Here is a 14,828-nt window from a genome sequence, read left to right as displayed (position 1 = left end):
CAACGAGAGCCGTGTAAATAATCTAGAGATCCGTAAACCAGAATTTGATTTCGTTTATGTCCTGTGTTTCATTGTGTTTTCCGGACACGTTATTGTTGCATCAGATACAGGAAAATGGCAAGCACGGGAGATATAGGTAATATTTCTCTATTTACTTATTTCACTTTTCTTGCGATGTAACATGCATGATGTATGCTACTGAACATTAATGCGTGCTCGTTCTGTTAGACCTGTTTGAAGTGATTAATTAATGTTGGTTCTTTTCAAACCTGCAGCTGTTACAAGATTTTGCCCACTATTTATTCTACTATTTTACTGCTCTTAACATAAACATGTAATGTTATATGTGGCAACATCCCAGAGTCTCTCCTATTGCTGTTTCACTGTCTGTCATATTGTTTTATTAGCGCCGTGTCGGAATATTGCTTTGACAGTTAAGATGAAATCAGTCAGCCGAAATAGTGAAACACATATGACACATAAGGAGTGAAATAATTTCATATTTAACTAGAGGTGGGAATCGAATGGAATTGACCTCTTCCGGTTCTTTGACGTTTACATTAATTATTCTGTGATCGTGGGTATTTTTGTGAAAGAAAATGCAGCCTGTTACAAAATAATGAGATCATTATCAGATTGCATCAGATAAGAATCTTTTTTCAGAACATACACAGACACACATACAAATAAGTCTTATAATAAATCAATAATAAATCTTAAAATAAATCAAATAAGATTTATTCATCCTCAACTGTTTCATAAGTGTTTTTAATTTAATAAAGAAAAGATTCATGATAATCTATATCCTTTTTTTTTTTTTGCTCTTTCCCATGTTGCACTCATTCCGCAGAATTTTGTCATGTATTGTTTTTTTTCACAACAGTACCTTAATCAGTGTTATTGTAGCATTATTTATATACTATTATATTTGTACTATTTGGAGTTAACTTTTATTTCTTATATTTTCACAATTTATTTTTAGTTTAAGTTTTATTGATTTAGTTATGGGCTTTTGTCATTTTTATTATTATGATTTTATTTATTTTTTAAAAAATATTTAAAATATCCTCTCTTTTTTTCAGTTACATTTTTGTCATTTTAGTACTTTAACTTAGTTATTTCATTTCGGTTGGTTGCCAAGGCAACATTTCTCATTTTCATTTAAGTTTTTCATCTATTTTCTTAATTTTTTTTATTTTATTTTAGCTTTATTTCAATTAACGAAAGGATTTTTCATAGTTTTACACTACTTTTAGCAATAACAAAAAACAATTTTAATTTCAGTTAATTTCAAAACAATGTCATTGAAGTTACCCTCAATTATACAATTAATTGACATATTTGTGAGTGTTGTTGTCCAAAAGTGTGTGATCAGATTATTACAGTTTTATGTTTCAGAGGAGTGAGGTTAGAAAGGATTACAGGTGTCATCACAGGCATTCTCTACGGGCCCCTTGCTCATTTCTAATGTCTGCTCCTCTATGTGTTTATGTGTGTCTATGCCCTTTTGTTTTCCCAGCCTTTGATTATGGCTTCTTACTGCGCATAAGTGAGGATGCTCGCAGGGTTGAGGCTCTGAATGAGTACTTGAGCAGTCGCAGTTACCTGGCTGGCTACGGGCCTTCGCAGGCGGATGCAGAAGCCTTTGCGCTTCTATGTGGGCCTCCACCTGAGCGGCATGTCCACGCCCTGCGCTGGTACAAACACATAGCCGCCCTGAAGCCCCAAACGAATGACCAGACCTCAGAATGCAGCAGTGAGTAGACAGAACTCCCCCTGTCATAGTCAGGGTGCATGAACGTAGGTTGTAGCTGAATTGTGCATTGTGCATTTTGTACTTCAAGTTAGTGGTTTCTGTGCTGAGGACATCTGCAGAATGTGTTGCATGATTCTGAGGGGTTTTTGGTGTGTTAGTATACATAAGCTGAGGTGTTGACAGGAATCTGACATCAAGGAGTGTAGTCAAAACGAGACAAGTTTGAGTTGAGGTGGTGACTCGTCCACATTGAGGTGTTTGTGTTTTTTCTCTATGTGCAATCAATGTTCAGTTTGCACATTGTTTGTTTCATTTTCACTTTGTGATTGCGTCACCTTTTTCTATACATGTTTTATGTCTTCTATGAGAAGAAAACCTCATCATATACTTTTGCAGCAGGTGTGCAACAACAGTTATTTCCCATAGTGCACCTGTTGTTTCGACACAAATGCTGGATAGTTTTGGGATTGGTTACTATAAATGAATCTATAGCTCTGACTCATTTTTGTATCAAACAAAGTCATTTTGGTTAAAAAAAAGTGTCTCTTGTTTTTCAGCAAAGGGGAAGCGGGTGCAGCCACCGTGGTCTCCCCCACAAGGAACAGACATTTCAAAGTTGCGTCTTTACAACAGCCTCACACGGACCAAGGTATGAAAGATAAAACAACATGGCTTCAACTTTATATTATACTTTTCCCTTACTACAGTATAATATTACCATTCAATATGTTTTTCAAAAGTTTGGGGTCAATAGTACATTTTTATTTAAGAAATGTATTTATTCAGCAAGGATGCACTAAAGTGATCAAAGGTGACAGTAAAGACATTTACAATGTTACAAAACTGTTTTTCTGTTTTAAATAAATGCTGTTCTGTTGAACTTTGTTCATCAAATAATCCAGAAAATATGTGTAACGTTTCCACAAAAAATATTGAGCAGCACAACTTTTTTTAAACTAAAATCTAGCTTCGCCATCTCACCAGGAAGCCTTAGTGAGCATAAGAGACTTGTTTCAAAAACATTACAAAGATTTTACCCCAAACTTTTGAATGGTAGTGTACATGAAAATCTACAGAATTCATTGTTGTTTGCACTGCCAGTAATGAGTAATCAGTAAAGTTGGTATCTTTGCTGGTTGAAATTGAACAGATACAAATTCTCGTCCGTTCTGTTCTTTGTTGTTATTGTCAGAGGTGTATATTGGATGCTGACAATAAACTGCCAGTATCATTCATACCTGTTCTGTTTTATGTCTTCTAGGAGGTGTTTGTACCACAGAAGGGCAACAGGGTTTTGTGGTACTGCTGCGGCCCAACGGTGTATGACGCTTCTCACATGGGCCATGCCAGGTGACATATTCCCCATCCATTCATAGATGTTTCTTTGTTTTCAGGGTCCCCCAGCTGTTCAAAACAGCCCAATAGACAGAACAACAGTCAATGAAAAGGCTGAAACAGACATTCAGCCATTCAATCTGAGCTAAGGATTTGTTAGTGTGTGCATGTGAGGCTGTAAACCAAATCAGAAAGCACATTGAACTGTTGTGTTTGAATATGGTTTGGTGAAAGACAGAGAGAAAACAGAAAGTTTTCCATCCAAGGCCCTTGCTGCATGTTTTATGCACAGTATCAGTTCTCTGTATTTCATGAGGATTCAGTGTCCTTGTTCTTTCAGGTCCTACATATCTTTTGACATACTCCGGAGAATACTGAAGAATTATTTCAAATATGACGTCTTCTACTGTATGAACATCACAGATATTGATGACAAAGTAAGAGCAGTGCTTACAGAGTCTTTATAACCTCTTTAACTCTTTTGGTCATATAAAATGAATTTAATTGTCACATGCGATACAATTTTCTCAATATACGATCATCGTTGTGACTTCTTCGTTTCAGATCATCAAAAGAGCCCGACAGAACTACTTGCTGGAGCAGTACATAGAGAAGAAGCCCAGTGCCTCTCAGATCCTGCAGGATGTGTTAGCAGCCCGAACGGTGAGGGAAAAACTACATCACTCATACAGTGAAGTGAACGAAAGGGGTAGTTTGGACAAAATAAGTACGGTTATTATCTACTCAGACTTGTGGGGTTCAGTGCCATTATTAGTTTTCTTTTCTGTGGAACTTAAAAAGGTTTGTTTTTTCAGACCCTGAGAGAACCTAAAGTCCGAGGTCACCATGATATCAAAATGGACCATACTACTAATGAAATATTTAGTGTTTATTTAAATCTTTTAAAAAGTGCCCCCGTAATGTTTAATCAAAAATATAAATGTTCCTTCTCCCTCGCAATGACATTTCTTCTCTGATTATTACAGCAACCTGTCACTCACATGAAAAGATCACAGTAAAAAAAAAAAAAAATGATTCATGACAGTCCAATCAGTTCCCATGGGACAAAATCAAATCCTGCCCTACACTTTTTTTTTCCTTGTTCAAGAATACGTTTCACTCAATATATAAGTCACAGTAGAGAAGACGGTTACAATGAGCATTTCATGCCGAATTTAAGTTAGTCAGAAATACAGTTAAATTTTAATTATTTTCTGTGAATTAGTAGTTTTTAACCAGAAGGATTTAGCAAACTTCCAAGGGTGCCATACGATGACTTAAAATGATTAATTTTTAAATCTAACTTGATTCAAATGCTAAAATCACAAATAAACCCAGATGGGGGGTTTTTATTGAAGAACACAACAAATCAGGATCTTCTTTAATCACAAAATTACAGTTATTTTTGATATATCAACATTCCTTGTTTCTGTTAATATAAAGTTTGAGAACAAGCAGCATTGTTATAATTACATCAGGAATACCAAAGGAAATATATTAGCCAATATATTTTGAAAATTGTGTTGAACTATGGGGGGCCTTCGAGTCAAAAAGGTTGAAAACCTGTGCTCTAAATGACACTATTATGAATACACTTTTCTTCTAATAGTTCGGATCTGTCTCCAGTTATCACTAAACTCATTATCAGTCATTATTATCAGTGTGCGCTGACTTATGGTGGCACAAACCTTCCAAGTGAACATTAACAAGGTAATAAAGATTTATATGTACTGCTGAAGTACTGGCAGAGCTGCTATTGACTAATGAAAATAAATGATTTTGCTTAAGAGGTTTAAGCAGCTCTGAAGACAAAATAAAAGTATGACTACCTCAAACCCTCTAGACAGTTAGTTACTGGCCTTCCTACAAATGTTTGCATAGCTTTCATCTCGTTCTCCATCACTGTGCTTTAATGTAATTTGGTTTTATTGTGTTTAGCCTTTTAAAGCCAAGCTTGCTGAGACTACTGACCCAGATAAGAAGCAGATGCTGGAGAGGCTGGATGCAGCTGTGGACGCTGCCCTGGGTCCCCTGCAGATGGCAGTGCAGAGCAACGCTGCGGGCCATTCACTCCAGGATCACGCACAGGTAGATGATTCGCACAGCGTTTTAAAAACACATATGTGACCTAGTTTGATCGGGGCCATGTCCGAGGCATTTTGTTCCATATCATTTGGCTGATGATATTCTGTGCCGCATCTATCAAACTTGTATTTGTAGTGAGATTCTTAAACCGACATCTCTTCTTCTTTTTTTTTAAATGGTTCTCATTTTTAGGTCTTATTGGACGAGGCCAAGGATCTTTTGTCAGAATGGTTAGACTACCAATTTGGGAGCCAAGTGACAGAAAACTCAATCTTCTCTTTGTTGCCAAAGTATTGGGAGGGAGAGTACCATAAAGACATGGAAGCCCTCAATGTGAGTGAACTAGTACTGATGGGAAATTCAATACCTTTAATGACCCAACTATGACTTACATTTATATAGTTCAAATGTTTGGGGTCAGTACGATTTTTTTGGTAACACTTTATTTTAAGGTGACGTAGTTACACGTTACTACATGTAATTAATATAGTAATAACAGTAAATTATGCATAATTACAAGTAACTAACCCTAAACCAAACCTTAACCGTAACTTTATAGTAAGTACATGTCGTTAATTAATATTACTCAGTACTTATTTCAGTAAGTACAATGTAACTGTCACCTAAAAATAAAGTGTAACCGAGTTTTTTAATGTTTTTGAAAGCAGTGTCTTATGCTCACCAAGGCTGCATTTATTTGCTAAAAATAGAGTAAATACAGTAATATTATTGAAATTTAAAATAACTATTTTCTGTTTTAATATATTTTAAAATGTAATTTTTTCCTGTGATGCAAAGATGAATTTTCAGCATCATTACTCCAGTCTTCAGTGTCATATGCTGATTTGCTGCTCAAGAAATATTTTGTATTATTATCAACGTTGACAGTTGTGCTGCTTAATATTTTTGTGGAAACCAAGACAAAATATATTGTGATGTACATGCTGATGTGTAAAAACTAGCACGATTCACGATATATCGGCTAACATGTCGGTATCGGCCAATACATGTTCATTTTTAATGTTATCGGCCTGATAAGAAAATTTGGCTGATATATTAAAGCCGATAAATAATGGATTATTTCCTTCAGCCGAGACACTTCAGATGCACACTATTCACCATGATGTTTTGAATTGATTGAAATCACTTCAAAAAAGAAAATACGGTTAAGTGCAACATGCAGCGCAAGTCTGTCATATAGACTACATAAAATTATAATGTTCTCATTATAATTGTGTGCTTAGGACATGGCTTTTAATGGTGAGACTTTTGTTTTTGTAATCAGGCTCTCAAAAATTATATAAACATTTGGATTTAGATTTATTGGCCAATATATCGGTTATCGGCTTTTAAATATAAAGAATTATCGGTTATCAGTTATCGTTATCAGCCAAAATGTTCATATCGGTGTTAAAACCCTAGTTAAAACATGTTAACTCTGAGCAGTGACAAAAGCCTGTGGTGTTTTTGATTGACAGGTCCTCCCTGCTGATGTTCTCACACGGGTCAGTGAGTACGTTCCGGAGATTGTGGCATTTGTCAAAAAGATTGTGGACAATGGTTATGGGTAAGACTAGAGATGTCTTCTTTCTAGATTGTTTGATTATTTTGATATTTCATGATATGCTCCTTTAAAAAAAACCCAATACTTTCCTAGAATGTCTATGAATTAATTTTCTTTCTTTTCTCACAAGATATGAGTCAAATGGGTCAGTATATTTTGACACGGCAAAGTTTGATGCCTGCCCTGCTCATTCTTATGCCAAACTGGTACCAGAGGCTGTTGGAGATCAGAAGGCTCTTCAAGAGGGAGAAGGTACAGGAATAAATTGCAATACATCATTTAAACTGATTTACTCTTTATTTTTCTTTTGCAAATGGGTCTTTGAAAAGTACAATAAATGTATGCAATTCAGCTGTCTATCGTTTCCATGGCAACTTGATGTGGAATGGCAATGCAATATTGCCATAAAGCAACTGCCTTGATGCTCACCGAAAGGGCAGAGTTATCAGATAATGTTTATAGCTCGAATCATAATATGAGCAGTGGATACAATGAGCCAGAATCATCTATTGTATAACAGAGCATTAGGACCTAATGCAGTTGCTTGTACTCTGAATTCTTTTCATGAAAAGTGTTGGCTTCAGTGTTCACCTGGATCTTGAATGTTTTTTTTGTTTTTTGTTTTTTTTGTTTTTTTTGCAGGAGACTTGAGTATCTCAGCAGACAGACTCAGTGAAAAGAGGTCACAGAATGACTTTGCGCTGTGGAAGGCCTCCAAGCCTGGAGAACCATCTTGGGATTCCCCTTGGGGAAAGGTGAGTAAGTACACATCAGGCAAAAATGCGTGTTACTTTTGTTAAGTTCAGAAAATGAATAGATGAGTATGATGATTTGGCAGCTTAGTAGGTTTAACATGGTACAACAAAGGTTTGAATGCATCGCCCATGTTTTCAAGTCGGGCTGAACATTTACAATTCTGCTGGGGTCGTTACAGGGGAGACCTGGATGGCATATTGAGTGTTCCGCCATGGCTGGATCCATACTGGGAGAGTCTATGGATATCCACGGAGGAGGTTTTGACTTGCGTTTTCCTCATCATGACAATGAGTTGGCACAATCTGAGGTGAGAAAATAAGGTCCTCATATAAAGAATATGTCCAGTAGCCATTGCTGAAAAGCTATTATTAGAATCCAGTTCATTATTCCATAAAGATTAATGCTTCATTCACGTCACTTTGGAATTACCATAATAGTCTTTGTCAGACTTTTAATTAAAGTCCCCCTGTGGTCAATAGTTTTATCCCTTAAAACTCACCTGATCACCAAAATGACATATTTAAACGTTTTTGCCTTAAAAAAGCTTGGATGTAACTAAACCCTTGCCTCATTTAGTATGCGTGGTTCTATTAATATGCAAATTAGCCCCACCTCCACTCACTCACACCAGCTCAGAGATCCACTCGTTGACGTGACTGGTTACAAGGTAGTGACGTCAGAAACACCAGCGATTTCAAACCACATTTGGTTTACTGCAGTTTTAAGGAGAAAATACTCAGCAATGGTGTTGACATATGAATTTGCACATGGTTTGTCTTAAAGCATATTAAAAACACCACATAGACATATAAATAACATTAAAAGCTTGATTTTCACCATGGGGGACTTTAAAACATATTTCTGTTTGATGTGTATATTATATAGTCAATGTTAACAGTTGCTCTTTTTTTTATTTTACACGAGCATATAGAGAGGAAATAATAAGGGGGTGATTAAATATTTTGCTGTCATCAAACACAAAGCTGCATTATTTTTTATTTATTTTTTATTTTTTTTGGGCACTGCCATGTTAACAAATTTTTTCTAGTAAAAAGTAAATCTGAAGACCGATAGTAAAGAACTTGATCCTGGTCCTGGATTCCTGTTTGTCACACCTTTAAAGTTGCAAACAGTATGTGTGGATTCAAGTTTTAACATTGTATATGTTTGATAGGCTTACTTTGAGAATGATCACTGGGTACGGTATTTCTTGCACACGGGTCACCTGACCATCGCTGGATGCAAGATGTCCAAATCTCTGAAGAACTTCATTACTATCAAAGATGCCCTGGCCAAACATACGGGTAATTATGTTACAATTAAAGTTTTATTAGAATCACTGTGTTATATATTTAGACATCTGCATATGGGTCAAAGATTTTTTTGGTCTGAATTTATGGTTTCAAAAATGTGATTGAAATATTTTTAATTTGAATAATCCTCATGTTTTCAATTTTCTAATTAAAATTATTTTTGAGATTATTATTTAAAAAAAAAAAAAAGATCTTATGACAAGAAAAACATAAAAGTACCCCTTTAGACCTTCATGAGGTCATTATACAAGCCTCTTTGTATATATCACACATTTCGTCCTCTTAAATGAAATGGCATGTTTTGTTCAGGTCAAGTAGAGTATGCAAAAGAATGATATTAATCTCATGAATTTTGACATTGGAAATGTTCTTAAGCATTTTTGAAAATAATGATTAAATAAACTCGCATATATTCAAGGTTCATGGAAATTATTTCTGCTTGATAGATACACCACTTGTCATTTTAAGGGTTATTAAAAAAAATGTTTTTGCAGAAAAACAATTTTTCAAAGATGTATTAAACCAACATTAATTAATGCAAAGACTAGAGACCTTGGCACACAGTTTTTTCCTTATCTCAAGAAATGTATCACAGAACTATGTAATTATCTGCAAACTACGATAGGATGTCAAAGTTTTGACATTGTGCATTTGTGCTCTGTTTCCTTTTAGCAAGGCAGCTTCGTTTGGCCTTTCTGATGCATACATGGAAAGACACGTTGGATTACTCCAACAACACAATGGAGTCAGCCATCCAATATGAGAAATTCATAAATGTAAGTGAGAAACCAAAAATTCATAGTCTATCCAAATTTAATATTTGCCACTTATCAGCATACAGAATCCTCATAAATCCACAATAGGCTTATCTAGATTCCTTCATGAACCCAGAAGGTCGGAGAATAGCAGGTGTCCTTCAGGGCGCATTAATTCTGTCTTGCGCTTCTTTCTTTCTATCAATTACTCTGTCACCAAGGAATATAACATGGGCAGAGCTCCAAATTTGCCTGATACTCACACAGGCAGCTATTAGCATGGGAAGTATGCGAAGGTTACTTATGACTGACCTACATGCTATATTTTCTTAGACCAGCCTCACCCGAACTTGAGGTGTGGATCTTAATGAGACACACCATGTTTTTCCTCTACCCCACTGCGCCAACATACTTGAGTAAAAATGGAGATGGCTTATTAGAGGGTGATGCAATAAGAGTGCAATTCCCTCAACAGAGTTTGGCTTAAATAAAACTGGAGATGAATAGATATTCTGTGGTCCCAAATTAGAAGTAAAAGCTGTAAATATTCAAACAAAGTAAATTAAAAAAGCTGAGGGTGTTGTTCGTGTCTGTACAGAGAGGAATGTTTCATACTTTGTAAACTAAGCACTGTTTTATGAATGGTCTAGATTCTAGAAATAGCCATTTTTTTTAGTTAAATAAATAAAGTGCTTCAAAACTGCCTCAGGAAAGATGTTTATGAATTATGCTTAAAATGAATTTATGCATGCAAGTTCTTTGCTACACTTGAAGTAATAGGACCTGGTGGGGTTTTTTATTACTGTGGATTGTCTCAATATGTTAACTCTTAGTATGGTAAAATATTTTTAAAACACTTAAACGAATGAAAGGAATATGATGGATTAAACACAAGCTCGATCAACAGAATCTGTGGCTTGTTGTTTATTACCACAGAAAATGCACTATTATTCAAAAGTTTGGGCTCAGTAAGATTCATTGTTCATTTTTAGTATGGTAAAATATATATTTTAAATACTTTTGTTCAGAAAGGACACAATAAATTGATCAAAAGTGACTTACAAAAACTTTTACATGGTTACTTTTTAATTAAATTTAGCAAGCAAATCTTTTGAATCCTGAAAAAAAAAAAAAAATGGATCACAGTTTCCACAAAAAATATTAAGTAGCCAAACCATTTTCAGCTGTGATAATAATAAGAATAAATTACATTTTGAGAATTTAACGGTACGGTGTATCAAATATTAGAACAGTATGGTGTAATTTAAACTCCTCTCACAGTTCATTCAGTTCTTATTTTACGTTTTCACAGGAGTTCTTCTTAAATGTTAAAGATATTCTGAGGAGCCCGACAGACATCACTGGCCAATTTGAAAAATGGGAAGCTGAGGAGATTGAACTGAACAAAAGGTGATGCATACTTTCCGTACTTTTTAACATTGTCTTTGTCTTGAAAGTAAAGTGTTATCACTCATCATTATAGTCATTTGTGTGTATGTGTGTTTGCGTAGCTTCTATGAGAAGAAAACCTCAGTTCATGAGGCGTTGTGTGACAACATAGACACTCGTTCGGCTCTGGAAGAGATGCGGGCTCTCGTCGGTCAGAGTAACACCTACATGGCTGCCAGAAGGAGTGCAAAACTGCCGCCTAACCGCATGCTGCTGGAGAGCATTGCCCTGTACTTGACCAACATGCTTAAGGTAACATGTCAACAATTATTTTATTTTTTTAGTAAAACAGCTTGACTTTTGACATACTTGAAACCTGGATGCAACAAAGGAACAACTGTTTCTGTATTCTCTGTAATCCTTACCCTGTTTGCTACATTAAACCTTAATGTCTAGTCCTTTCTTGCAATCTGCATGAACTGAGATGTCGGGACAGGACTGAAACTGTGAATGCACAGTGAAGTGCTTGCTAAAGCTGTTTTCTGCTTTGACAGACATTTGGAGCAATTGAGGGAACTGAGCCCATTGGCTTCCCTGTTGGAGGAAACGGTCAGAATGCTGATGTAAGCAACACCACTCAGATCATGTTTGATTCATCAAAGGTTTTCTTTTTAATTAATGTTACAAAGCTAGACTTGTTAAGACATGTTATTAAAGATTCAATCTAATAATGCTTACTTGTGGATTGTAAAGATAATGACTAATCTGTCATTAAACTCTACTTAATCTTTTGGTTTCTGTTTCAGTTGGAGAGCACAGTCATGCCCTATTTGTCAGTGCTGTCGGATTTCAGGGAAGACATCAGAAAAATCTCTAGAGAGAAGAAAGGTAAAACTCTTGCTGTTTTTTATTTATTTATATATTAGTGTGAATATCTGCTACAGTACAAAGTCATTTGGTTTGTTAAAAATTATTTCTGTATAAAAAATTTTTTTTTTTTTTTTTTTTTTATGGTTATTGTTGTAGCTATACCTCCAGCAGACATTTGCGTACAATACAGATTGTACTTTTTATGCAGAAAAGAGAATTCATTAGGAAAATTTGTTTGTGTTCCAGTGACAGAATTGCTGAAGCTCTGTGACGAATTGCGTGATGACACTTTACCTGAGCTGGGTGTCCGACTGGAGGATCGTGATGGTAAAGTAAAGAAATAGAGATTAGCTTAAACTCTGAATGTCATGGAAAATGACAAGTTTTTTTTTTTTTCTCCTCAAAGGACTCCCCACATCGGTGAAGCTGGTGGACAAAGAAACTCTTCTGAAGGAAAGAGAAGAGAAGAAAAAGGTAATGACAGAATCCGTCTATATGGCCATGTACTATGATCTCTCTACTTGATATTTTCTGTTTCAGTGGTGTAGATTTTGTATCTCATTTTACATACACTACTGCCAGTGATGTACTGTTTGTAGTACACCTTATTACAGTAAAAATAGCCATTAATCAGATCAAAGTTATCTCACCACCAGGGTAAGGTGGTGTGTTTTTCTTTCCATCTCAAGCATCACAAAAGAAATGAATCAGATGCAAACCAGGTCATGAAAAATGTATTTAGGTCTTTCGAGCTTGTGAGTGTAAATGCTGGCCTTCTGAATGTATTATAAGGACTCAAGTTGCACAGGTTAATTGTTGTACCTTCTTTGAATTACTCCTTTGAATCTTGTATGCATGCTTACAGCTTTGGACACGTTCTGCTGATCCATCATGATCCACCTGAGATGGTCATTGATAAACAATAAACTGTTTCTAAAATAAAATGTGTGTGTGTGTGTGTGTATATATATATATATATATATATATATATATATATATATACATACATACATACATACACACACACACACACACACACACACACACACACACACACACACACACACACACACACACATATATATATATATACACATATATACATACATACATATATATGTGTATATATATATATATATATATACACACACACAAATTTGCATATATATATTATATATATATTTATATACGCAGTTTTTTGTGTGTATAGAGAGAGAGAGAGAGAGAGAGAGATGTGTAACTGTTTTATATATATTTCTATAGTTTATTCCTGTGGTGTCAAAGATAATTATTCAGCCAATTCCTTCTGCAATCATTATAATGTGCTGATTTGGTGGTTAAGAAACATTTCTTCTTATTATGATGTTGAAAACAGTTTTGCTGCTTTACACTTTTGTAGAAACCATGATGTCCGTTTTTTAAAAGTTATATTAAAAGATGATATTACTTATTTTGTTAATTTGTTTCATTTATTTGACATGTTAATGTTACTGTCCTGCATAATACTTATATTGTTTTATGTTTCAAGATGGAAGATGAAAAGAAAAAGAAAAAAGAGGAGGCTGCCAGGAAAAAACAAGAACAAGAGGTGATTAGAGCGATTACAGAAACCACCTGAAACACTCCATAATTTAGTCACCCGTCATGTAGAAAGCCTCTCATGTCTATTGTTAAATATTTTTATATTTAAGAAAGTATGTTCCCGTTAGTCCTCCATTGTTTTTTATTTATTTGTATATTTTTTGTGATAGATGGCAAAGTTGGCAAAAATGAAGGTTAAACCCAATGAAATGTTCCGTTCAGAGACTGACAAGTACTCCAGCTTTGATGAAACGGTAATGCAAACCATTCAGTCTTCTTTTGTCTTAAGATACACTCTTTTATGTCACACTGCTGTATGTTGGATCTATTTCAAGGTGACTATTAGTCTATAGGGGATAGATGAGTCCTTATGAATTTTTAATCATTTGGTTACATCTATTCAGAAATGCTAATAGTATGTCTGTTCTTTGTATATACAGGGTTTCCCAACACATGATGCTGAGGGGAAGGAGCTCAGTAAGGGACTGACCAAAAAGCTTCGCAAGCTTTACGAGGCTCAGGAGAAGCTGTATAATGAATACCTTCAGTTGACTCAGAATGGGAGCTGAGAACATGAGGCATTGAGTCTGATGCAACCTGCGATCCGCCCATAGTGTCTGTTGTGAACTTGTCTTTTGTTTGTGAAAAGGCAGCAAAACTCAAAGACCTCATCTGTGAGTTTTGGCTCTAAACTTTGACAAGGTTTGGCAAATCCTTCTGGTCATGGTTGGAGGATTTTTGTTTTCCTGATGCTCTGCAAACATGACTTTGAGAGGTATTTTATGACTACGATATTAAGGGTGTATACTTAAAATTTTGTGCTTTTTGCACATGTAGAACAAAGATGCAAGTATATCAGAATTTTTCTAATGTGGGTTTGGTAGTTTATATGAAGTATGCAAGAACTATTTAGCTTGTTAATGTGGAAATGGATCAAACATTTAATGTTTTCATTATGGATTTTTAAAATCTGGCTGATCAAGTAGGTGTTTTCTCTGAAACACGGTTTACAAATCAGCTAGTGTTAAAAATGATTCATCCAGAATCAAAATATCTCTGATAATACAGGAATGAAGGGACTTCAGGTTTGTAGGTTCACCACAAATGAAAAATACATAGGAGCACCAGTTATTGTTAGTATTTACATAGTCTTTACAGGAACATGAAATGCCAAAATAAAAAAAGGATATGCTTATTTGTCTCCAATAACTTATTTCTATATATTTTTTCCATAAAGACTTTTTTTATTTAGTTTACAGTCATAAAATATATGCACAGAGCTGCATATACCAAACCTAGTGAACTTCTTACCTAGACAATGTTGTGGGCAGCTCAAAAGCCATTAAAAACATACATGCATTTATTATTATGTAACTATTAATCATTATAAAATTATGCATACAAAATAAAATAGAAAAAAAACG

The 14,828-nt window shown here is 35.0% G+C and overlaps 1 protein-coding gene across 2 annotated transcripts; it reads left to right on the top strand.

Annotated features, from left to right (window-relative positions):
• Positions 1 to 14,599, top strand: cars1 (cysteinyl-tRNA synthetase 1). 2 transcript variants are annotated; one of them, XM_084108027.1, is made up of 23 exons: positions 19 to 136; positions 1,520 to 1,756; positions 2,314 to 2,405; positions 3,018 to 3,106; positions 3,432 to 3,528; positions 3,656 to 3,754; positions 5,030 to 5,179; positions 5,369 to 5,509; positions 6,655 to 6,743; positions 6,871 to 6,992; positions 7,383 to 7,495; positions 7,675 to 7,803; positions 8,671 to 8,800; positions 9,482 to 9,585; positions 10,877 to 10,974; positions 11,076 to 11,265; positions 11,508 to 11,576; positions 11,760 to 11,841; positions 12,070 to 12,150; positions 12,230 to 12,297; positions 13,352 to 13,411; positions 13,575 to 13,658; positions 13,845 to 14,599. In XM_084108027.1, exons 1-23 carry the CDS (start codon positions 115 to 117, stop codon positions 13,971 to 13,973), a joined length of 2,475 nt encoding a protein of 824 aa, XP_083964153.1. In that variant the 5' UTR covers positions 19 to 114; the 3' UTR covers positions 13,974 to 14,599. The 2 variants fall into 2 exon arrangements, with proteins under 2 accessions (XP_083964154.1, XP_083964153.1); XM_084108028.1 differs by lacking the exon at positions 1,520 to 1,756 and having other exon boundaries at positions 1 to 136.
• Positions 14,600 to 14,828: the final 229 nt, after the last annotated feature.

The sequence above is a fragment of the Abramis brama genome (genome assembly GCF_963993115.1).
Source record: "Abramis brama genome assembly, chromosome: 3".
In the NCBI taxonomy this organism is placed as follows: domain Eukaryota; kingdom Metazoa; phylum Chordata; class Actinopteri; order Cypriniformes; family Leuciscidae; genus Abramis; species Abramis brama.
The sequence above is the reverse complement of the archived record's forward strand: the minus strand, read 5'-3'. Positions and strand labels throughout refer to the sequence as shown.

What these genes read in the sequence shown, in the direction of transcription:
- cars1 (XM_084108027.1), top strand. Translation starts at nt 115, where the DNA reads ATGGCAAGCACGGGAGATATAG. An exon ending in CCAGACCTCAGAATGCAGCA is followed by an intron (nt 1,757 to 2,313) that starts GTGAGTAGACAG and finishes CTTGTTTTTCAG; the next exon opens with CAAAGGGGAAGCGGGTGCAG. An exon ending in TCTCACATGGGCCATGCCAG is followed by an intron (nt 3,107 to 3,431) that starts GTGACATATTCC and finishes TTGTTCTTTCAG; the next exon opens with GTCCTACATATCTTTTGACA.